Source organism: Saccopteryx bilineata, chromosome 3 (genome assembly GCF_036850765.1).
Source record: "Saccopteryx bilineata isolate mSacBil1 chromosome 3, mSacBil1_pri_phased_curated, whole genome shotgun sequence".
Lineage (NCBI taxonomy): Eukaryota > Metazoa > Chordata > Mammalia > Chiroptera > Emballonuridae > Saccopteryx > Saccopteryx bilineata.
The window spans coordinates 305245330-305266319 of NC_089492.1; the positions used below are offsets into that span (position 1 = coordinate 305245330).

At 43.8% G+C, this 20990-nt stretch overlaps 2 protein-coding genes across 7 annotated transcripts in view; both read right to left on the reverse strand.

The window, feature by feature from the left end:
- LOC136332042 (zinc finger protein 675-like) overlaps positions 1-20990 on the reverse strand; it is a 323089-nt gene that overhangs the window by 232444 nt on the left and 69655 nt on the right. The gene's annotated exons all lie outside the window — the stretch shown is intronic.
- Positions 1-20990, reverse strand: part of LOC136332027 (zinc finger protein 432-like) — a 146513-nt gene that overhangs the window by 7882 nt on the left and 117641 nt on the right. For 4 of the 6 annotated variants that reach the window (XM_066271252.1, XM_066271253.1, XM_066271251.1 and 1 more), the window contains exons 2-4: positions 3633-3826; positions 2651-2777; positions 2275-2370 (exon numbers count right to left, since the gene is read on the reverse strand). In XM_066271252.1, the coding sequence (XP_066127349.1) occupies positions 2275-2370; positions 2651-2777; positions 3633-3647 (238 nt within the window). In that variant the 5' untranslated portion in view covers positions 3648-3826. Of the gene's footprint in view, positions 1-2274; positions 2371-2650; positions 2778-3632; positions 3827-7293; positions 7420-19574; positions 19661-20990 lie in introns of those variants that run through there. The other 2 variants (XM_066271254.1, XM_066271249.1) reach the window with 2 other exon arrangements.

The following is a 20990-nucleotide window of genomic DNA, read 5'->3' on the forward strand; positions in this document are numbered from 1 at the left end:
AGAGTTATGGAACACATTAAGAGTCTTTCAGAAGAGGACAAACTTTCTCATCTAAATGAGAACATAACATGAAGGTCAGTGCAGGAGCAACTGCCATTTCATATGACAGGAAATATGGGACTCATTATCTGGCACATAGTGTCATCAAAATTTGATGGGAAGGTAATATTATTTTAATGTTCTAACAAATAATAAATGCAATCAAGGAAACAACTCTATTTTCTGCATAATAAAATCACACATAGGTTTAATCTAACAAAGACTAGCCTGACAAGGCCGTGGTGCAGAAAATAGAGCATCAGACTGGGATGTGGAGGACCTAGGACCATGATGGAGAACGTTTTAATAAAAACCGCCCACTTTTGCAGTGCTGGTGAACCTGGCACTAGATTTATTCTAAATCTTATAAAATGTTCTTAGATAAATCACCTAATTAAAACAAAAGAACACGTAATAATCCTGGATTAGTATGAAGAGTATGTTGTAGAGTAGACAAAATTACTAACCAATGAGATAGACTCAATGTAATCACTGTTGAAACACTAGCTGGTTAGTTTTGCAGAAATTGACAGGCTGATATTAAAATTCAAATTGAAATGGAAAAATCCGGATGTCAAAATGATCTGTATTATTTTCTTTTGTACTTTTCTGAAGAATCGGGGAGGCAGAGAGACAGACTCCCGCATGTGCGCAACCAAGATCCATTTAGAAAGCCCACCAAGGGGCGATTCTCTGCACATCTGGGGCGTTGCTCCATTGCAACTGGAGCCATCCTAGTGCCTGATGCAGTGACCATGAAGCCGTCCTCAGCGCCTGCGCCCACATGCTGCAATGGAGCTTTGGCTGCGGGAGGGGAAAAGAGAGATAGAGAAGGAGAAGGAAGGTTGGAGAAGCAGATGGGCACTTCTCCTGTGTGCCCCGATCGAGAATGAAACCTGGGACTTCCACACACCAAAGCCATGCTTTACCACTAAGAAAACCATCCAGGGCTTCAAAATAATCTTGAAAGAGAAGAACACACTCAGAGTATTCACTCTTTACAATTTTGAAAGCTGCTACAAAGCTATGAGTATAAAAAACAGCATGAAAATGTGTGCACATAAAATGTTCCAAAATTGACTATTACACTGATGGTTGTACAACTAAAAGAATAATCTGAAAACATATTAGCTATTTATTTAAGTGGCTAAACTGATTGGTATGTGAATTAAATCTAAATAAAACCACTAGGTATATGATGTAAAATCAGAAGCTTTGGAAAAAGAAAGGCAGCGATAACATCTACCAAGAAAGAAAATCTGATTTAGGAAAACTGGAAAGGATCGCATGTGAAGCACTCGTAAATTGACAACTAGTTTGAGCTGGAACTTGTGCTGCATGGTAACAAGACCTATTCCTGTTCATTAAATGAAGCAATAGAGGTCTTTAAGAAGAGAGCTACATAGAAAAAAATAAGTGAGTAAAACAAAACAAAAAGAGAGCTCACAAAGTAGCAAACATCATTGGTGATGCTAAGACAGATGTAATTTAAAATGTCTAGCGCACAATTCTAAATTTTACAAAGAATGGAAAGAAGATGATTCTTGCTCTCACACAGAATAGGAAGTCAGAGGTCAGCTGTCATAACAACGAGTAGGATACACAGGAAGGAAGCGCACATTAGACAACACTGGGGGAGACGTCAGTCTGGGAGTCCATTTCAAAGTACCGATACAGGTTCAACGAGGGGAACTGAGGAAACATTTAACAGTGATGAGAACTGAGTATGAAAAAAGCTGGAGAGAAGGGAGGCGAAGAACAAATAAATGCACGATGAAAACCAGACTCTCATGGCATCACAGCATCCATCGTGTGGATAGATTTTATGGTAGAAAATCACTATTTCCAAACAGGGCACAAAGGCTGAGTAGAAAGAAAACTGACGAATTCATAATTCTCTTTCCAAAGAAGCGCAGAAAATGGAATTTCTCAGAAACAGAGGGGGTAACACAGGCTGAGACTCTGTAGCCAAGACAGAGAGTAAAATCTGAGAATGCTAGAATAAAAGCACACTAACAAAACTATGATGTAGATGAAATCAATAGGTGTCATTACTCAATGAGAAAAAAAGGGGTATGTTTCCCTCTAAATTTCTAGAAATAAAAAGGGTTCTCATATGTAAAGGGGTGGTTTGGTTTCTTTATCCAATGATACAGGTCTGATGTGTTCTCTGACTAGATTATGACTTCCTGCCATTCAGCCCCCCGACTTACTGGCTAGTTGTCACCCACTCACCTGGACAGAGCAGATGTTGGGGTCCATCCCCTACTGTCCATGGTTCTTCCCCTCGCTCCAACTTGGAAAGCACATCTGGTTTGCTGGATTGATATCCTGCTCAGAGGGAAAAATGACACAAGACTTAAACTTACTGAACTGGGCTGGGGTGGGTCAAGAGGAACAAGGTTATATTTTAAGAATGGAACATGCTTCGCATCTGTAACATAAAGCCTGTTGTCTCAGGAGGCAGAATGTTACACCTTCTTGTCTGAGGTAATGGAAGGATCTGAGGTTCTTCTCAGAGAACTGTAGTTATTCAGAACAGTTAGGCAACTTAGGGGGGAAAAGCCACTAACAGAGCACCTTCTCAGTGACACAGGGAAGCTGTCCTCACCCACTGACACCAGGTGGCTGAAGATCTCCAACATCACGTCCCGGAACAGTTCCTTCTGATCGGCGTCCAGGAGCCGCCACTCTTCCCGGGTGAAGTTCACGGCCACATCCTGAAATGTCAGGCTTCCCTGTAACAGCAGCGTGCTGTTTAGTGGTGTGATGTGCTTTTGATGATACAAAAGAAATGTTAGTTTTTCTCCCATTTCACTTTATCTAATACATGTATAGAGCAAAAGAAGTTCTATTTTATTATAAAACTGAATAATCACATACCTAGTAAAATACAAGTTGGGGCAAAAGTAGGTTTACATTTGTGTGTATGAAAAATATAATCAGAAACACTCATACAAGAATAAACTGTTTTACACATAACAACAACTGCAAACATACTTTTGCCCCACTGTGTGGTCTGCAATTGTGCATTCAGTCATCTATGCGTTCATCTGATCACAAGACTATGCAATGTGAAAGAGAAGTTGTACTGATATAGTTCAGTATTTCTCAGATTAACTGAGGTAGTTTTTCATACTGTTCTACAAATCCATAATGAAGAAGAAAATTTAAAATAAACACAAATGCGTACCCAGGCAGTGACAAAGTGGATAGAACATCACCCTGAGACCTGAGAATCCAGGTTCGAAACTCTCAGGTCTCCGGTTTGAGCACCATCGTTCACCAGCTTTGCTGTGGTGTTGCTGGCGTGTGAGTACGATCATCAAAATGACCCCATGGCTGCTGGCTTGAGCCTAAACGTCGCTGGCGTAAAGCACAAAGTCCCTGACTTAAGCTTCAGATTGCTGACTTGAGCAGAAGGTAATTGACTTGCTTTAAGCCCTACTCATAGACAAAGTAATTATGAGAAGTTATCAATGAACAACTAAAGTGTCTCAACTACAAGTGGATGATTCTCATCTCTCTCCCTTCCTGTCTATCTTGCTCCCCCCCCACTCTTTCTCAAAAAACCCCCCAAAAGCCAAAGTCACCTGAGACAGAATCATTTTCTTCTATTGTTGGAAAAAAGCTGGAAATAGAGAGGGTGTATGTGGCGTGTTGTGGGTCTGCTCTAAATTTCAGCTCAGAAACTGTCTTCACTCAGGTGTGTTACCAGAGATGCTGACACCCAATTCTACAACGTCTTCCTGCTCCTTGTGATTCTACAGCACCGGGAAGTCAGGACCTGTGGATTGAGGAGAAAATTCAGTGACTGGTACATTTCCTCTGGGCCCAGATGCACTCACCCTCACAGTGACCACAGTATCGCTAGTGTCCCTTTCCATCATGTCCCTGAAGTTTATCCTTCTGGCCAATAAAGCCTCAGCTTCCAACTGTGGTGGAGGAGCCCCTTATCCTGTGGAGTTTAAGTGGGTGACTGTCAAAGGAGCCCCGGGCTATGACAGCCAGCCTGCACCATCCTCAGGGGCTGGGGAGTCTCAGGAAAATCACTCACACAAAGCTGACCACACGGAAGGAGGTGATCAGTGCACTGTTTTCCTTAAACCACATGTGCTCGGATTCCTCCTCAAACGATTCTGCACACCCCATGACTGCACTCATTTCAGGGAGAAAACAATGCACTAGATGCATCATTAATGTTTCTTTTTCTTTTATTATTATTTTTTTTTTGAGAAAGCCAGGAGGGCAGAGACAAGAACATAGAGCAACTCCTGGATGTGCTCTGACTGGGGAATCAAACCGGCAACCTTTGTGCTCCAGGATGATGCTCCAACCAATCGAGCTCTCTGGCCAGGGCTTTCTTCTTTAGAGACAGACAGAGAAAGGGAGAGAAAAAGAAGGGGGAGAGAAGATTTTACATGTTTTTTATTCAGTCATGAACTCACTGTTGGCTTTCTGTGTGTAACCTGGCAGAGGATTAATTCTGTAATTTAGTTATTTCATAACAAAACTCTTAACTGATTTAGCTAATCTGCCAGAGCCTGATTTATTTAAAAAAATATTTTAAATTATTTATTTATTTACTTAATCATTTTATAGAATAGAGACAAAGAGAGTGAGAGAGAGTGAGAAGGGGGAGGTGGGGCAGAGAGCATCATGTCCCATATGTGCCTTGACTGGGCAAGCCCAGGCTTTTGAACCAGCGACCTCAGCATTCCAGGTTGATGCTTTACCCACTGTGCCACCACAGGTCAGAGCCTAATTTTTTATAGATACATTTGGGTGAGAAGGACAGAGATAAAGAGAGAGAGATTGAAGAGAAAGAACCATAGATCTGATGTTACACCCATTTATGCATTCATTATTTGACTCCAGTATGTGCCCTGAGCAAGGATCAAACCCACAACCTTGCCATATCAGAAGGACAAGCAATGAATGAGTGCACAACTGACACGGAAAGACTAAGTGGAACAATGACAAGATGCTTCTCTCGAATCAATGGAAAAAATTTAAAAACCTCATCCAAAGCTACCTGGATAACTAAGTGTGTCAGAGCACTGTGCAGAAAAGCCAGGGCTGTGGGTTTCACTCCTGGTCACAGCTCGTACAACCATCAAGAGAATGCAGGGGTTTCCAGAATGTTTGTCCCTGAATTAATCCTATAGATCAGCACTGTAAATGAGCTTGTTCCAGGCTTTGTTTTACTGCTAGGCTTCCCCTATTCCTTATTCCCCAAGCAGTGTTTAAGTTTGTCTTAAAAGGTGACTTCCAACTGGATTCTGGGTTGCATAATTTGACTGACTTAGGTCTCTGTGCGGTTGCTGACTTCAAAATAAAGATTCCTTAATTTGGCTACTTGTGTGGATCAACATCTGTTTCTTGCTGTTCTGATACAACAATATATCGTATTTTATACATACCATAGTCACACATACAATATACATATATGTTGTTTTAGATATATGATATGTCATCAGGACATATATACATATACAATATGTGTAAATACAGCTTCAATACTGACTAACCTATATATAATATTATCAACTCAACGAAAGAAATCAACTATAACAAAAGCTTTTCACTTGAAAACACCAAAACATATATACAGTGTGTCTGTAAAGTCATAATGCACTTTTGACCGGTCCCAGGAAAGCAACAAAAAATGATAAAAATGTGAAATCTGCACCAAATAAAAGGAAAACCCTCCCAGTTTCTGTAGGATTTAGTGACAGCATGTGCGCATGCGCAGATGATGATGTAACCGTGCATACAGCGGAGCAGCCCACAGCCATGCCAGTCAAGATGTGGACAATACAGGGAAAGTTCAGTGTTCTGTGTCTCGCTAAATTTGAATCCGTGACCAAAGTAACGTGAATATCGGCGCGTTTACAACGAAGCGCCACCACATAGGAATAACATTACTCGGTGGGATAAGCAGTTGAAGGAAACCTGCAGTTGATGGAGAAACCCCTTTCTGGTAGGCCATCAGTCAGTGACCAGTCTGTAGAAGCTATACGGGATAGCTACCTAAGGAGCTCTAAAAAATTGCCTGACCAGGCAGTGGCGCAGTGGGTAAAGCATCAGATTGGGATGCGGAAGGACCCAGGTTCGAGACCCTGAGGTTGCCAGCTTAAGCGCGGGCTCATCTGGCTTGAGCAAAAAAAAAAAAGCTCACCAGCTTCGCTGGCTCAAGTAAGGGGTTACTCAGTCTGCTGAAGGCTCGCGGTCACGGCATATATGAGAAAGCAATAAATGAACAACTAAGGTGTCGCAACAAAAAAACTGATGATTGATGCTTCTCATCTCTCTCCGTTCCTGTCTGTCCCTATCTATCCCTCTCTCTGACTCTCTCTGTCCTTGTAAAAAAAAAAAAAAAATCTGTGCGTGAGCCCGTATCGAACTGCACTGAATAGGTATGAAACTGGGAGAGTTTTGCTTTTATTTGGTGCAGATTTCACATTTCTGTCGTCTTTTGTTACTTTCCTGTGACCGGTCAAAAGTGCACCATGACTTTACGGACACACTGTATATAACTAATAGTGAGAAGGAGAGACAGGAATCTTAGGCAAACAATGTATATGAAGAACTGAGGACACCAGACCAGGCCATGGCTCAGTGGATAGTGTCGGACTAGGACACAGAGAACCCAAGTTTGAAACTCCAAGGTCAGTGGCTTCAGCACAGGGTCGCTGGGTTGCATGTGGATTCATAGATATGACTCGATGGTTTCTAACTTGTGCCCAAAGGTGGCTAGCTTGAAGTTTCAATTCGATGGCTTTAGACCAAGGTTGCATGATTAAGCAAGAGGTCACTCCCTCTGATGTAGCCCCACAGTGAAGGCACATATAAGAAAGCAATCAATGAACAACTAAGGTGCCAAAACAAAGAATTGATGCTTCTCATCTCTCTCTCTTCCTGTCTGTCTCTTCTATCTTTCCTTCTCTCTGACTCTGTTTCACACAAAAAAGGAAATAATAGCAGAAATAAACCACATTAAATAGACTTTTTTTGTCTTTAAAAAATACTATACCACTGGTTGGGATAGCTCAGTTGGTTAGACCGTCTTCTGGTTCACAAAGGTTGCCAGTTTGATACCAGACAGGGTACATACAAAAATGAGTTCATATTTCTGTCTTTCTCTCTCTAAACTTCTAAAAATTAAAAAGAATATATAGCTATTTTTATGACACTAAATTAGTAATTTTAGATGAATCATATTTTAAGATTCTATCTTCTAAAAACTGGTACCTTAAGACACTGGCAGGTGAATAATACGAGGAGGCATTAGGAAGGATACAGATGTCCACGACAAACCCACTTTCCTATTGTGTATTGCAGAGTGCAGTCACTGCTTGAGATAAGAAAAACTGCAAACTGCAAAGTAAGAAAGATAACTAAAGTTATATTCAGGAATTAGTTATTTAACAGAGAAAATGCATTCAGTAAGCACATTTTCACTTATATAGCGAGAAAGTACATCCACCCATGTAACTAAATTCATTTCCTTTTTTTTTTTATTTCAGTGAAGGAAAGGGAGACAAACAGAAAGACAGACTGGGAGAGACAGAAAGAAAGGGATAGAGATGCACCAACATTTAAGAAAGTGAAGACTAGAGACAGAGATTGTGAGAAAATATTTTCACATTATGTATCTAATAAAGAATTGTACTTAAATTACACAAATGGTCTGCAAAACATAACAATACCACTATCCAATTCCATTATGTATGAAGTCATAAAAATTTTTAAAAACTGATTTTTGATGATGTCACAACAGTAAATTTACTAAATATCAGTAAGTTGTAAAATTACTATGTAAATAATATATACTAATTATGGCCGTAAAGCCATGGCTGGTTTGATCATTGATACAGCAGTGGTCCAGCATTAACTTTTTGATTTGAGAATAAGAGAGAAAGAGAGAGAGAGAGAAAGAGAGACATACCATAAGGGAGAGAGAGAGGACCATGGATTTATTGTTCAACCCATTTACGCATTCATTAGTTGACTCCAATTGTGCCTTGAGCAAGGATCAAACCTGCAACCTTAACATATTAGATGAACAGTCCCATCAAAGGTGTCACCCCACCAGGGTAGCACTGTCTCATAAGTAAATATCATAGCATTTAAGGTTTGAAACACATAAATAAAGGTCCACAAAAATGTAAATACATTGGAACGTGGCAAATGAAGCTGAAGTGCCTTGAGATCCCTGTATTGCCGTAGAAGAGTGTAAAGACACTGTTTCTCACAAGGATTTATAAAGTGCCACACTATGCATAATCTCTACTGTCAGGAAGAAAACAAACAGCTGTCTTTATTTTTATGCTTACAGATGTGGAATATAGAACTCTAAAAACTCATCTGAGCCCTGGTTCAGTAGCTCAGCTGGTTAAGACTGTCTTCCCCATATGCTAACGTTGTAGGTTCGATCACCGGTCAGGGCACATGTGAGAAGGAACCAATGAATGCATAAATAAGTGAATCAACAAATTATTCTGTTTCCTGCTCTCCCTCTAAAAAAATCAATCAGTGCAATTTAGAAAATTATTTAAAAGAAAACTAAAAAGAAAAATAAACTACAAAAAAGATACAGAAAAAATATAAAGAGTATGGTTACAGCAGTGTATTTGTGGTGAGCCTTTCATGGAATATCTCTTTTTTTCTTTTCCTTTTTTCCTCTTTTTAGATTACTGTTTTAAAAGAGATGAAAAATTATATTAAGTATACACAGAATAAGCATTCCGGTTAGTTACATTAAATACAAACTTTATAAAACTGTCACATTCAAATAAAATTTAAAATCAAATAACATCTTATTATATAAGTGACATGTAACATAATGATACAGAAATCTTTGAAATAAAAGGTTAGAAAAAGATACATTATGGCTGACTGGGAGGTTACGCAGTGGACAGAGCTTTGCCTGTGATGCTGAGGACCCAGGTTCAAAACTCCGAGGTCGCAGTCTTCAGTGGGCTCATCGACCTTGATAATGTGCTCAATGAGCAAAAGCACGGGTTCACCAAGTTGAGCATGGGCTCGCAGACATGACCTTATTATGGTCACTGGCTTGAAGCCCAAGTTCACCGGCCTGATCAAGAAATCACTGGCTCCGCTGCTGAACCCTCACATTTAAAGCATGTATGAGATAGCAATCAATGAACAATTAAGGTGCAGAAACTACCAGCTGATGTTTCTCATCTCTCTTCCTTCTAGTTGGATGTCTCTATCTGTCCCTCCATTTTTCTGTCTTTCTCCAAAAACAAAAAAAAGAAAGAAATACACCATGAAAGGCTCACCACAAATAAACTGCTGTAACCATACTGTAAGGTCGGTGGATAATGGGGAAAGGTCACGTGAGAAACCAGACCTGGGAACTTTGGCTAGAACCACCCACACCCAGGTGTGCCAAAAGAAACTTCCCAGTCCTTTGGGAAAAGAGCAACTGTCTGCCAGCCAGTGAGATTTTGCCACGTCATATTAGCTTGACTACCTTAGCCGAGACCCTTTAAATATCCCACATACGGTTTCATCTGTGCATCTTCCCTGGCCTGTGTCCCCCGGAGCAGGGAACATTGTCAGGGAGGTGCTCTGTACTCAGTAAGCACACTTCGTGACTATGTTCCTTCCATCCTCCTTGCCGGGGAAAAATACCTTACATTTGGATCCGAACCCGGGAGGAATCAGAAGTCCGCAAGGACCGCTCCTCTCCCCTTCCCCTCCGAGAAAGAACCAGGACGTCCCACTTTCCACCTACTTTGGCACACGGTGCAGTAAGTCTCCTGACTCCAGCCTCCCTCAGTTCTTTCCACTGATTCTCCCTGTCCGAATCCACAGCAGTGTCAGGAACTTATTTTCCGTTCTGAGTGCGCGTGTGTCCATGGAGACGTCCCAAGCACGTCCATGGAGACATCCCGAGCACATTCACTTTACCTATCCATCCGGTGGCCACAGCTTGAGCTGCGGGACACCTATTCTCATCTCTGAGAACTCTGAGGACTGAGGGTGGCCACAGAGGCACAGGAATAAAAACCTAATCCAAAAACACTCCTGGAATTGCCTCATCCAAAATCTCTCCCTCCCTAAAGAAGAAACTGTTCTTCTTCTCCGCTGTGGCCAGGCCACAGAACCCACTGAATAATCAGACCAGATAGTCTCCTGAAGGGACTTTTGGTTTCATCACCCTCACCAATTTAACTATCGCCAAAAGAACTGAGAACTTATTGGAGATCCCTTAAATCAGGGGTCTCAAACTTTTGTGCGGCCCACAGACTAATCAAACTTCGTGGATTAGTCTGCGGGCCAGTCTGCGGGCCGCACAAAATTGGTGGGCGGGCCGCATGCGGTCTGCGGGCCGCGAGTTTGAGACCCCTGCCTTAAATACAGGGCTTCTCGTTATTCATGCTCCTGTCGTAATCTCTGTGCCCCATTCTATGCGCAGACCCTTTTTTGGCTAGAGAAACCTCACCTAAACCCTCCACTCCTGATCTTTCCTCCTTCACCCGACCCCCAATTTCTTCCCCCTCCTGCCTGAACCCCAGGGGCGCCCCTCTCTTGGGACCCCTCTCTGGTCCCTCTGCGGAACTCTATTGCTTGGGTCTTTTCCCTCCAAGAGTCCCCCTCCCCTCCCTTCGCAGAATCCTGTTTTTCACTCACCTGCAAATCACAGTCTCTCTTTCTCCTCCCCTGCTGGCCAGGGCCCTTCTCCACTCTGTTCTTAAGCCCCTCCTCCATCAGGACATTCTCAGCCTGCCATTGGCCGTGACACTGTTTGCAGGACCCCAAGGCCCAACTCCAATTTTCTTGCAGTAAGTTCTGGCCCTGTCCTGCCTCTGGCGTTTCTGCTCGGATCTGGGTACCGGGCTCCCCAGGAGCCCCCCTCCTCTTAGTCTCAATCCCCAAACCCCTATCCGAGGCCTGTGAACATGGCATTTAAAGTTTTTAATGGTCACGACTAGTAGGAACAGGCCAAGGCTGTTTGCCAGGCCCGCATGCAGCATAAGGCTCCAAACCCTGCTCTTTTGGCAACCCTGAAGCCAGCAGAGCAACAGGGGCAAGGCACAGGAAGTGCCCGACCCAAGTCTAAGCCGCAAAGAGGAACCCCATCACTGGTCCTAACAGTGTCCCTGCTGGCGGCTGCCCACTGAGCCCTGTCCTAACTGTAAGGGGGTCACTGGCAGAGCAACTACCCCCTTTGGGCAACAGGCATATCCTCAGCGCCTCACGTGGAGGACAAGCCACCCAAATAGAAGGCCAAGCCAGCCAGGCGGGCCCGTCATTTGAACTAGAACATGGCCTGGACTCAGAGAACCCCATCATCCTCACCCACGCTGAACCCAGGGTAATGCTGCAGGAACGGGTAAGTCCATCTCATTTCTTGTGGACACGGGAGCTACCTTCTCTGTTTTGCCATCACACTCTGGACCTCTAGCTCCCTCACAGGCCTTGGTTATGGGAGTGGATGGGACCCCTTTCTTTCTCCTTCGTATGTCACTCCTGACATGGAGTTTTGCCTCAAGTTTGGCCCCATGCAGGACTGTTGGCAGTCAGAACCACTGGGCGCTACCCATCTCCAGTTCACCAAAAGGCTGGACCCTTCAAATCCTCCTATTGCTCCTCTTTTTCTTTTTAAATCCTTACAGGACCGCATCCACGAAGTTTCTCCAGTCATGGTCAAACAGATGTTTCTCCTGACTCCCTCAAAGTCACCACCTTACAACCTCCCCTTCCCACGACGCCCCTATTTAACACAAAAGGTCAGAATGTACGGTTGGTGGATAAATGGGGAAAGGTCATGTGAGAAACCAGAACTGGGTAGTTTGGTAGAACCATCCACACCAGGCGTGCCGAAAGAAATTTCCCGGGAGCCCTTGGGAAAAGAGCATTTGTCAGCCAACCAATGAGATTTCGCCATGTCATATTAGCTCGACCACCCTAGATAAGACCCTTTAAATATCCCACACACGCGGTTTCGTCCATGTGACTTCAGTAGCCAGTGTCCCCTGGTCCAGGGAACATCGTTTGGGAGTTACACTGTACTCAATAAAGCTTTTGCTTATCCACAATTCGTGGCTACAGCCCTCTCCTTCTTCCTCGGTGGGGAAAAATACTTTACACATACTCTTATAGGAAAAGAACCAGAAAAACCTAAAGTTACTGCTGAGAAAGAAAAACAATGCTCAGTAGTATTAGTTTCAATTGACCACCATGTAAAAGCCTGAAATTCCTTTCCTGCCTGACCCATCAGGTGCAATCAATCAAGTGTTGACCCAGAATGCTGAAGTTACTGACTTGAAACCACGGGCTTGCCAGGTCAAGGCCAAGTGAGAAGCAACTACTATGAATTCATGCTCCCCTCTCTTTACCACCTCCACCCTTTCTCTCTTTCTCTCTTCTCTTAAAAATTAATCTATAAAATCTTGAAAGAAAAAAAATTAAGAGCCTGCCTTGCCATTCCTATGCACCTAACAACATAGCCCTGAAATGTATAGTGAAAATGGACCACAAAACAAAAAGAAATAAACAAATTCAGACTAAATACAACATTGAGACATACCATTACCAGTTACAGACAGACAGGCCATCAAGAAATGATACAGAATTTATAAACTACCATTTTGAAGACCAACACAAATATTTTGTATTGAGCGAATAATGTTGAGCCTTGGCCAGGTAACTCCAGTTAGCTGATTAGTGTCATCCAGAAATGTCAATGATGCAGATTTCACCTCCAGTCAGGGAACATACAAAAATTTACTGATTAATCTGTTAATAATTAGAAGAACAAATCAATATTTTATGCTGTCTCTTGCTCCCATCCTCTTTCTCTAAAATCAATAAATAAATTAAAAAAATTTTTTTTTAGAGACAGAGAAAGGAAAGACAGGGACAGAAAGGCAGAAAGAGAGAGAGATGAAAAGCATCCATTCTTCATTTAGGCTCCTTTATTGTTTTGTGATTTCTGTCATATATGTCTTTATCACGGAGGCTACAGCAGACCGAGTGACTCCTTGCTTAAGCCAGCAACCTCGGGCTCAAGCTGGCGACCTCTGAGTTTTGAACATGGGTCCTTCACGTCCCTGGGCTTGCCTGGTCAAGGCACATATGGGAGTTGATGCTTTCAGCTCCTCCCCCCTGTATCTCTCTTCTCTCTCTCTCCCTCTCTCTCTCCTCTCTAAAATGAATAAAAAAAAAACAAAAAAAAAAACCTGGCCGGTTGGCTCAGCGGTAGAGCGTCGGCCTGGCGTGTGGGGGACCCAGGTTCGATTCCCGGCCAGGGCACATAGGAGAAGCGCCCATTTGCTTCTCCACACCCCCTCCTTCCTCTCTGTCTCTCTCTTCCCCTCCCACAGCCGAGGCTCCATTGGAGCAGAGATGGCCCGGGCGCTGGGGATGGCTCCTTGGCCTCTGCCCCAGGCGCTAGAGTGGCTCTGGTCACGGCAGAGCGATGCTCCGGAGGGGCAGAGCATCGCTCCCTGATGGGCAGAGCATCGCCCCTGGTGGGCATGCCGGGTGGATCCCGGTCGGGCGCATGTGGGAGTCTGTCTGTCCCCGTTTCCAGCTTCAGAAAAATACAAAAAAAAAAAAAAAAAATGGTTCTGGGACAATAAGACATCCATGCTAGAGGGGTGGACAAGGAGAAGTGGAACCCTGTCTCAGACACACACAAATATTTTGGCAGACGGCTCTAATGGAGCAGTACATAAAACTTTCAGATAACTGAAACACAGGGCCAAGTACCTCAATAGGTTGTAGCACTGTCCTGATATACCAAGGTTGCAGGCTAGTTTGTTTGTTTTTCATTCAGTGACAGGAGGGGAGGCAGGAACAGACTTCTGCATGCAATGCAACAGGGATCCACCTGGCAACCCCACTAGGGGGCCTTGCTCTGTTCATCTGGGTAATTGCTCCATCGCTCAGCAATTTTTATAGCGTGAGATGGAGACCATAGAGCTATTGTGAGTATCTGGAACCAACTCGCGCCAATGGAGTCATGGCTGTAGAACAGGGGTCCCCAAACTACGGCCTGTGGGCCCCATGCGGCCCCCTGAGGCCATTTATCCGGCCCCCGCCGCACTTCTGGAAGGGGCACCTCTTTCATTGGTGGTCAGTGAGAGGAGCATAGTTCCCATTGAAATACTGGTCAGTTTGTTGATTTAAATTTACTTGTTCTTTATTTCAAATATTGTATTTGTTCCTGTTTTGTTTTTTTACTTTAAAATAAGATATGTGCAGTGTGCATAGGGATTTGTTCATAGTTTTTTTATAGTATGGCCCTCCAACAGTCTGAGGGACAGTGAACTGGCCCCCTGTGTAAAAAGTTTGGGGACCCCTGCTGTAGAAGGTGAGAGAAACAGCGAAGCGAGAGGGAGAGCAGTGGAGTACAGGACGGGCATTGCTCCTCTGTGCCCTGTCGGGTAATCAATCCTGGGTCGTAGGGCCAACATTTCACAGCTGAGTAAATAGGCCAGGGAAAATTTTCAGTAATTTCCAGTCACAGCACATAAAGGAATCAACCAGTGTGCATGCAAGGATGGGAGAAACAACAAATTGATGTTTCTCACTCTCTCTCTCTACTTTCTCACTTTTTCTCTCTTGCGGATCAATGAATAAAAGTTTTAAAATAAAAATAAGAAAGAATTGGGCCCTGGACAGATAGCCAGGTTGGTCAGTGTTGTCTCAATGCTCAGGGTTGACAGTTCGATCCCTCATCAGGGCTCACACAGGAACAGAATAATGTTTCCATCTCTCGCTCTCTCCTGTCCTCACACTCCGAAATCAGAAAATAAAATAATAAATACAAATAAATAAAAAAGACATGAGAAAACTTCTCAAAGTGATAAGATATGAAGAGATTTTAACAGGCACATAAACCACACTATACACCAGTGGTAGTCAACCTGGTCACTACCGCCCACTAGTGGGCATTCCAGCTTTCATGGTGCGCGGTAGGAAGCAACCAAAGTATAAATAAAAAGATGAATTTAACAATACTAAGTAGTTTTATAAAGATTTATTCTGCCGAACTTAGCGAAAATCCGACATAAAGTACTTGGTAAGTAGTTATTATTATATGCTTTAACTTGCTATAACTCTGCTTTATAAATTTTATAAAGTAAAGTTACTTCCCTACTTTATAAATCACCATTACTGTGGAACATGTAGGCGGTTAGAAAATTTTACTACTAACAGAGACACAAAAGTGGGTGGTAGGTATAAAAAGGTTGACTACCCCTACATTTACTATGGAAAACATTTCAATATAATCTGTTCAGACTGAAGTTATAAACACACTAAGATACAGCACTTTCACCCTGAAGAAAATGTCTAAACTATGTATTTTTCTCCATGCAACTTCCTGAAACACACACAGAAAGTATACTTCTGAAAGTGTACAAGGTTTTCATGGCAGCTGGATCCTAACAATCTGGACTTCAAACAACACAAGTTCAGTTATCGGCAGGAACTGCCATGCACTCAGACTACGGCATGCTATGGGAAAAATACCACCTTAGCTCTTTTAAAATTTCTAAAGGATAGTAAAACAAACAACACTTTTTTTTAAGTGAAATGACAGAGAGACAAATAGACAAAAAGACAGGAAGGAAGAACCTGACCAGGCGATAGCGCAGTGGATGGGGTGTCGGACTGGGATGCGGAGGACCCAGGCGAGACCCCAAGGTCACCAGCTTGAGCACGGGTTCATCTGGCTTGAGCAAAAACCTCACCAGCTTGGACCCAGGGTCGCTGGCTTGAGCAAGGGATTACTCGGTCTGCTGAAGGCCTGCAGTCAAGGCACATATGAGAAAGCAATCAATGAACAACTAAGGTGTCGCAACGAAAATCTGATAATTGATGCTTCTCATCTCTCTCCGTTCCTGTCTGTCTGCCCCTATATGTCCCTCTCTCTGACTCTCTCTTTATCCCTGTAAAAATAAAAAAAGACAGGAAGGAAGAGAGATGAGAAGCATGAACTCTTAGCTGCGGCACTTTAGTTGTTCATTGATATCATTCTCGTATGTGTCTCAACTAGGGAGATTCAGAGAGCCAGTGACGCTTTCATGAAGCCAGTAACCGTGGGCTTCAATCCAGCGACCATTGGGTTGAAGTCAGGAACACTGGGCTCATGTCTATGATCCCACCCTCAAGCCGATGACCCTGTGCTAAGCCAGCAATCAGGGTTTCAAACCTGAGTCGTCAGGCTCAGGTAGATGATCCAGCCACTGCACCACTGCCTGGTCAGGCCAAAAAACACCTTCCTTTGTGAAGCATATGGAATAAGTCTTCCATGGCTTGGAACTCCAAAAATATTTACTATGTAAGCATCATAGAATAAGTTTACCTGACATTTATTACATACACACATAAATAAAAATTACCTACCACATTCAAATTAAGCAAAAGAAGCCTGACATAAAAAAATGTATGATGTGTGATTAGTTGATACAGAAAAAATTAGGCACAATTAAATAAAGTATAAAAATTGAGAATGATGTCTCATTTGTGGCAGCGCAGTGGACAAAGCATCAACCTAGTACGCTGAGGTCTCTGGTTTGAAACCCTGGGCTTGCCTGGTCAAAACACATATGGGAGTTGATGCTGCCAGCTCTTCCCTGCCTTCTCTCTCTTTCTGTCTCTAAAAATAAATAAACAAAATCTTTAAAAATAGAATAAGACCAATTAAATATATGATAAACCTAAAAAGAAAATCCTGAAAGTGCTCGGTATGGAGAGCACAGGGTAAGTGAAGGCCCCTGATGCTTCACTAAAACATCAGGAACACTCCAGGTGGCCTCTGCCAACACAACATGCAACATCACTGTCACTCTACAGTTAACAACCACATTTTTGTCTCAGCAAATAGACACCAGGTCCTTCCTGAGATCAACGGCTGCTTACTCCATCCAGTCCAGTTTCCCTCCTTTCCTACCTTACAAGCCCCTTCTTTTAATTCCTCTTATCCCTCCCTCTTCTTTTCCCCTGGATCACCTCCCACCCTGGTGTCCCCCTCATTTTCACTGCACCCAACAAGCAACTACCCATTTCTCTCCCCTTATTGGAGCAGGAATAGCATCTACATTATCAGTCTGCACAGCAGAACCCCAAGAAAAGGGCACACCTCCCTACCCTCTTTCTCACCTCTTCTCAATTCATCTCCCTCCCTGCCTGACACAACAGGGAATGTTGTTCCTCTGCGGGGAGGACATTACCTTGGCCTTCCTACTACCTGGGCAGGAAGCTGTGCTTTAACAAAGCTCTCTCCCAATGGTGACGTAGCCCTCAACAACCAGTCTCTACCCATTCCTGTGACTCAGCAACTCCAGCACAGAAGGGCAGTGCAGCTCACCCCTCTCTTGGTAACCCTCAAAATAACTTCGGGGCCCTGGCCGGTTGGCTCAGCGGTAGAGCGTCGGCCTAGCGTGCGGAGGACCCGGGTTCGATTCCCGGCCAGGGCACACAGGAGAAGCGCCCATTTGCTTCTCCACCCCTCCGCCGCGCTTTCCTCTCTGTCTCTCTCTTCCCCTCCCGCAGCCAAGGCTCCATTGGAGCAAAGATGGCCCGGGCGCTGGGGATGGCTCTGTGGCCTCTGCCTCAGGCGCTAGAGTGGCTCTGGTCGCAACATGGCGACGCCCAGGATGGGCAGAGCATCGCCCCCTGGTGGGCGTGCCGGGTGGATCCCGGTCGGGCGCATGCGGGAGTCTGTCTGACTGTCTCTCCCTGTTTCCAGCTTCAGAAAGAAAAAAAAAAAAAAAAAAAAAAGGAAAAAAAAAAAAAATAACTTCGGGAGTTGGGACAGGTTCAGGAGGACCAGCCACCTCTGCCCTAACCTCAGAGAGAGGGATAGATAGGAACAGACAGACAGGAATGGAGAGAGATCAGAAGCATCAATCATCAGTTTTTCCTTGCAGCTCCTTAGTTGTTCATTGATTGCTTTCTCATCTGTGCCTTGACCACGGGCCTTCAGCAGACCAAGTAACCCCTTGCTCGAGCCAGTGACCTTGGGTCCAAGCTGGTGAGTTTGCTCAAACCAGTGAGCCTGGGCTCAAGCTGGTGACCTCAAGGTCTCGAACCTATGTCCTGTGCATCCCAATCCAACGCTCTATCCACTGCGCCACTGCCTGGTCAGGCTGAAGTGTTCATTCTTGCTGGCTGCTGCTTCACCCTATGCACCAGAGGTCGTATAAAGAGGCTGACTAAGACAGCGGGTACAGAAACCACCAGTTACATTTTCTTCCTCCAGCTGTGGAACAACTCCAATACCAACCAGTTCCCCAGCAAGTGACTGCCTAAGGACATTTTCATATCAGTCCGGGCCTGCTGACTCTCCTCTATCCACCTTTCCATAAATACTTCACAGACCCTAACTAGCAGGAAGGAGTTACAGAAAATGATGAGACCTTCATCCCTTTTCCATAAACAACAAAAGGCTGAAATGTAAGGTTTGAGTTCAGGGCGCTTTTAAAACCAGAGTCCCCTTTAAAACTCATATTCCCCTCTTGGGTAAACAGGTGTTTTTTTAGTTTTGCTTGCTTGTACTGGGGCAGCACCCTGTGAGTATAGTCTATGGAAGGCTGCTGCTTGCCCTCAGGGCGGCAGATTGCAAACTGCAGATTGCCTGTCTCTAGGGGGAGGAGTGATTTTTTGCTATTGTTTGCAGGAGAAGGGGTATTTCTACTTAGTCCGTTTTGCTGGAGAGTCCAGAGCGAGGGAGAGGGAGAGAGAGGAGTGAGGGAGAGGAAGAGAGAGAGAGAGAGAGAGAGAGAGAAAGAGAGAGAGAGAGCTGACGGGCTTGGCAGCCCTGATGACACTGGTGGAGAGCTGTGAGTCCAGAAGGTGAGTCCGGAGAATGAGCCTGGCTTGTGGAACTGCAGACCGAGTAGGGGATAGGGAGCCCTGCCTGTTTGCTGTCCACGATTATTAGACTTTAATAAATGGAATGGCCTGCTTTCTTCTGGCCCCATAGTTCCTTTACCATCTGCTCAAATACATTGGGAATGTGCATCTGCACGACCAGGGCCACAACCCCTGGCCTTACACCCCTCACCCAATTTCTTACTTGGGTTCAAAACAGAACATTTTCCTCCCCCTCTATGAGGTTGTAGTTAATTGCCTTGTGCTATTCTCTCTTATTGGCTCCCTGGCCTTCTCTTGAAAATGTAGCAATAAGTTTATCTCTGCAGAAATGTCAGGAAAAGCTTATATTGGGAAGTGACCTGACAATTTGGGGAATTTAAAGTACAATAATAATTTGTAAAAGCCTAGCAACTGGCCCAGAGATGCTGCAAACCCATGGCAGGATGCCAGGATGCGGGACTCACTTGCTTGAAGCCTGGGTGGGGGGTGAGGCACCCGGGACCTTTGGAACTAGCACAGGCCTCCTGTAGACAGTTGAGCCGGGAGATAAACAATTTGGAGAAACCGAGGCATCACTCCAATCCACACGGAAGTAATATTACTTTGTACATATACTGGCAGTAAGTAATGTCAGCTGCTTTTACCAAAACCCCTCACTAAATTATACATACCCTACTCCAACCCTTTCCCTGGTCGACACAGCTTGGTCTCGGCTGTCAGCACACAGGCTTTTCAAATAAATTTTGTTTTTGGAGCACACAAGCCTCGTGTTTTTGGTTCGTCTGGTGGTATCAACCTTTCATATATATGATATCTGATCAGGACATATATACATATACAGTATATGTAAAATTGCTTCAATACAAACTAATTTATACATTAAATTAACAAGTTAATAAAAGAGCTCAACTATACCAAAAGCTTTCCCTTAAAAAGACCAATAAAATATGTGTACTTGTAGTGAGATGAAGTGACAGAAATCTTGGGCAAACAAAGTGTGAAAAAAATTAATGGCAAACATAAACAACATTAAATAGCCTATCTGGTCTTTAAGAATCCTATCGCCCTAGCGGGGATACCTCGGTTGGTTAAATAGCCTATCTGGTCTTTAAGAATACTACCGCCCTAGCGGGGATAGCTCGGTTGGTTAGAGCGTTGTTCTGATACACAAAGCTTGCAAGTTTGATCCCGGGCAGGGAACATACAGAAATGAATCCAAGGTTCTGTCTCTCTCTCTTCCTTCTCTCTCTAAAATTTAAAAATATAAAATAAAAAAGAATACTATAAATATTTTTATGTCATTAAATTTCGATACTGGATGGATCATATTTTATGAAAATATCCTCATAAAAACTGTTAACTGCAGACACTGTAGCAGGTGAAATTTCTGAGAAGGCAACAGGACGCAGATGTCCACTACAATCCCACTTTCCTATTTCACACTGGCGAGTGGAGCCGATGCTTGAGATAAGAAAAAACAGTAAACTAAACAGTAAGGAAAGTAACTAACGTGATATTTAGGAACTACTTATTTAAAAAAGACAATGCATGCATTAAACACATTTTCATTTACATAGCTAGAAAGAAGTGCATGCACCATGTAACTAAATTTATTTATTTATTTAGTGAGAAATAGAAACAGATTTACAGTACAGAAAGAAAGGAAGGTGATTGAAATGGGAAGCACCAACTTCTACTTGCACCTTGGTTGTTCACTGATTCCTTCGTGCCTTAAATGGGGAAGGCACTTCTACTGAGGTAGTGGCCCCTTGCTGAAGCCAGTGACCTTTGTACTCAAGCCCCATATTTTGAGGTTTTTAGCCTGCCTCCTCAGCCTCACAAGTGGGAACTCTATCCATGGTGCACTACCTCGCGGTAAGGCTAAACTCATTTAATACACACTCAGTCACTAGGTGTGGGGTCCGTGTCGGACATGGCTCTTCCCCCTCACAAACACCACATGGCAGGCAGGCCAGCAACCATAAGGAGGAAGACACATAGCCTGGTCCTCAGAAGTTCCAAGAAAGTGTACCGAAGGGAAGTAAGACTTTCCTATATACAGGCCACTGTTTTCTGCTGTTGTTAGT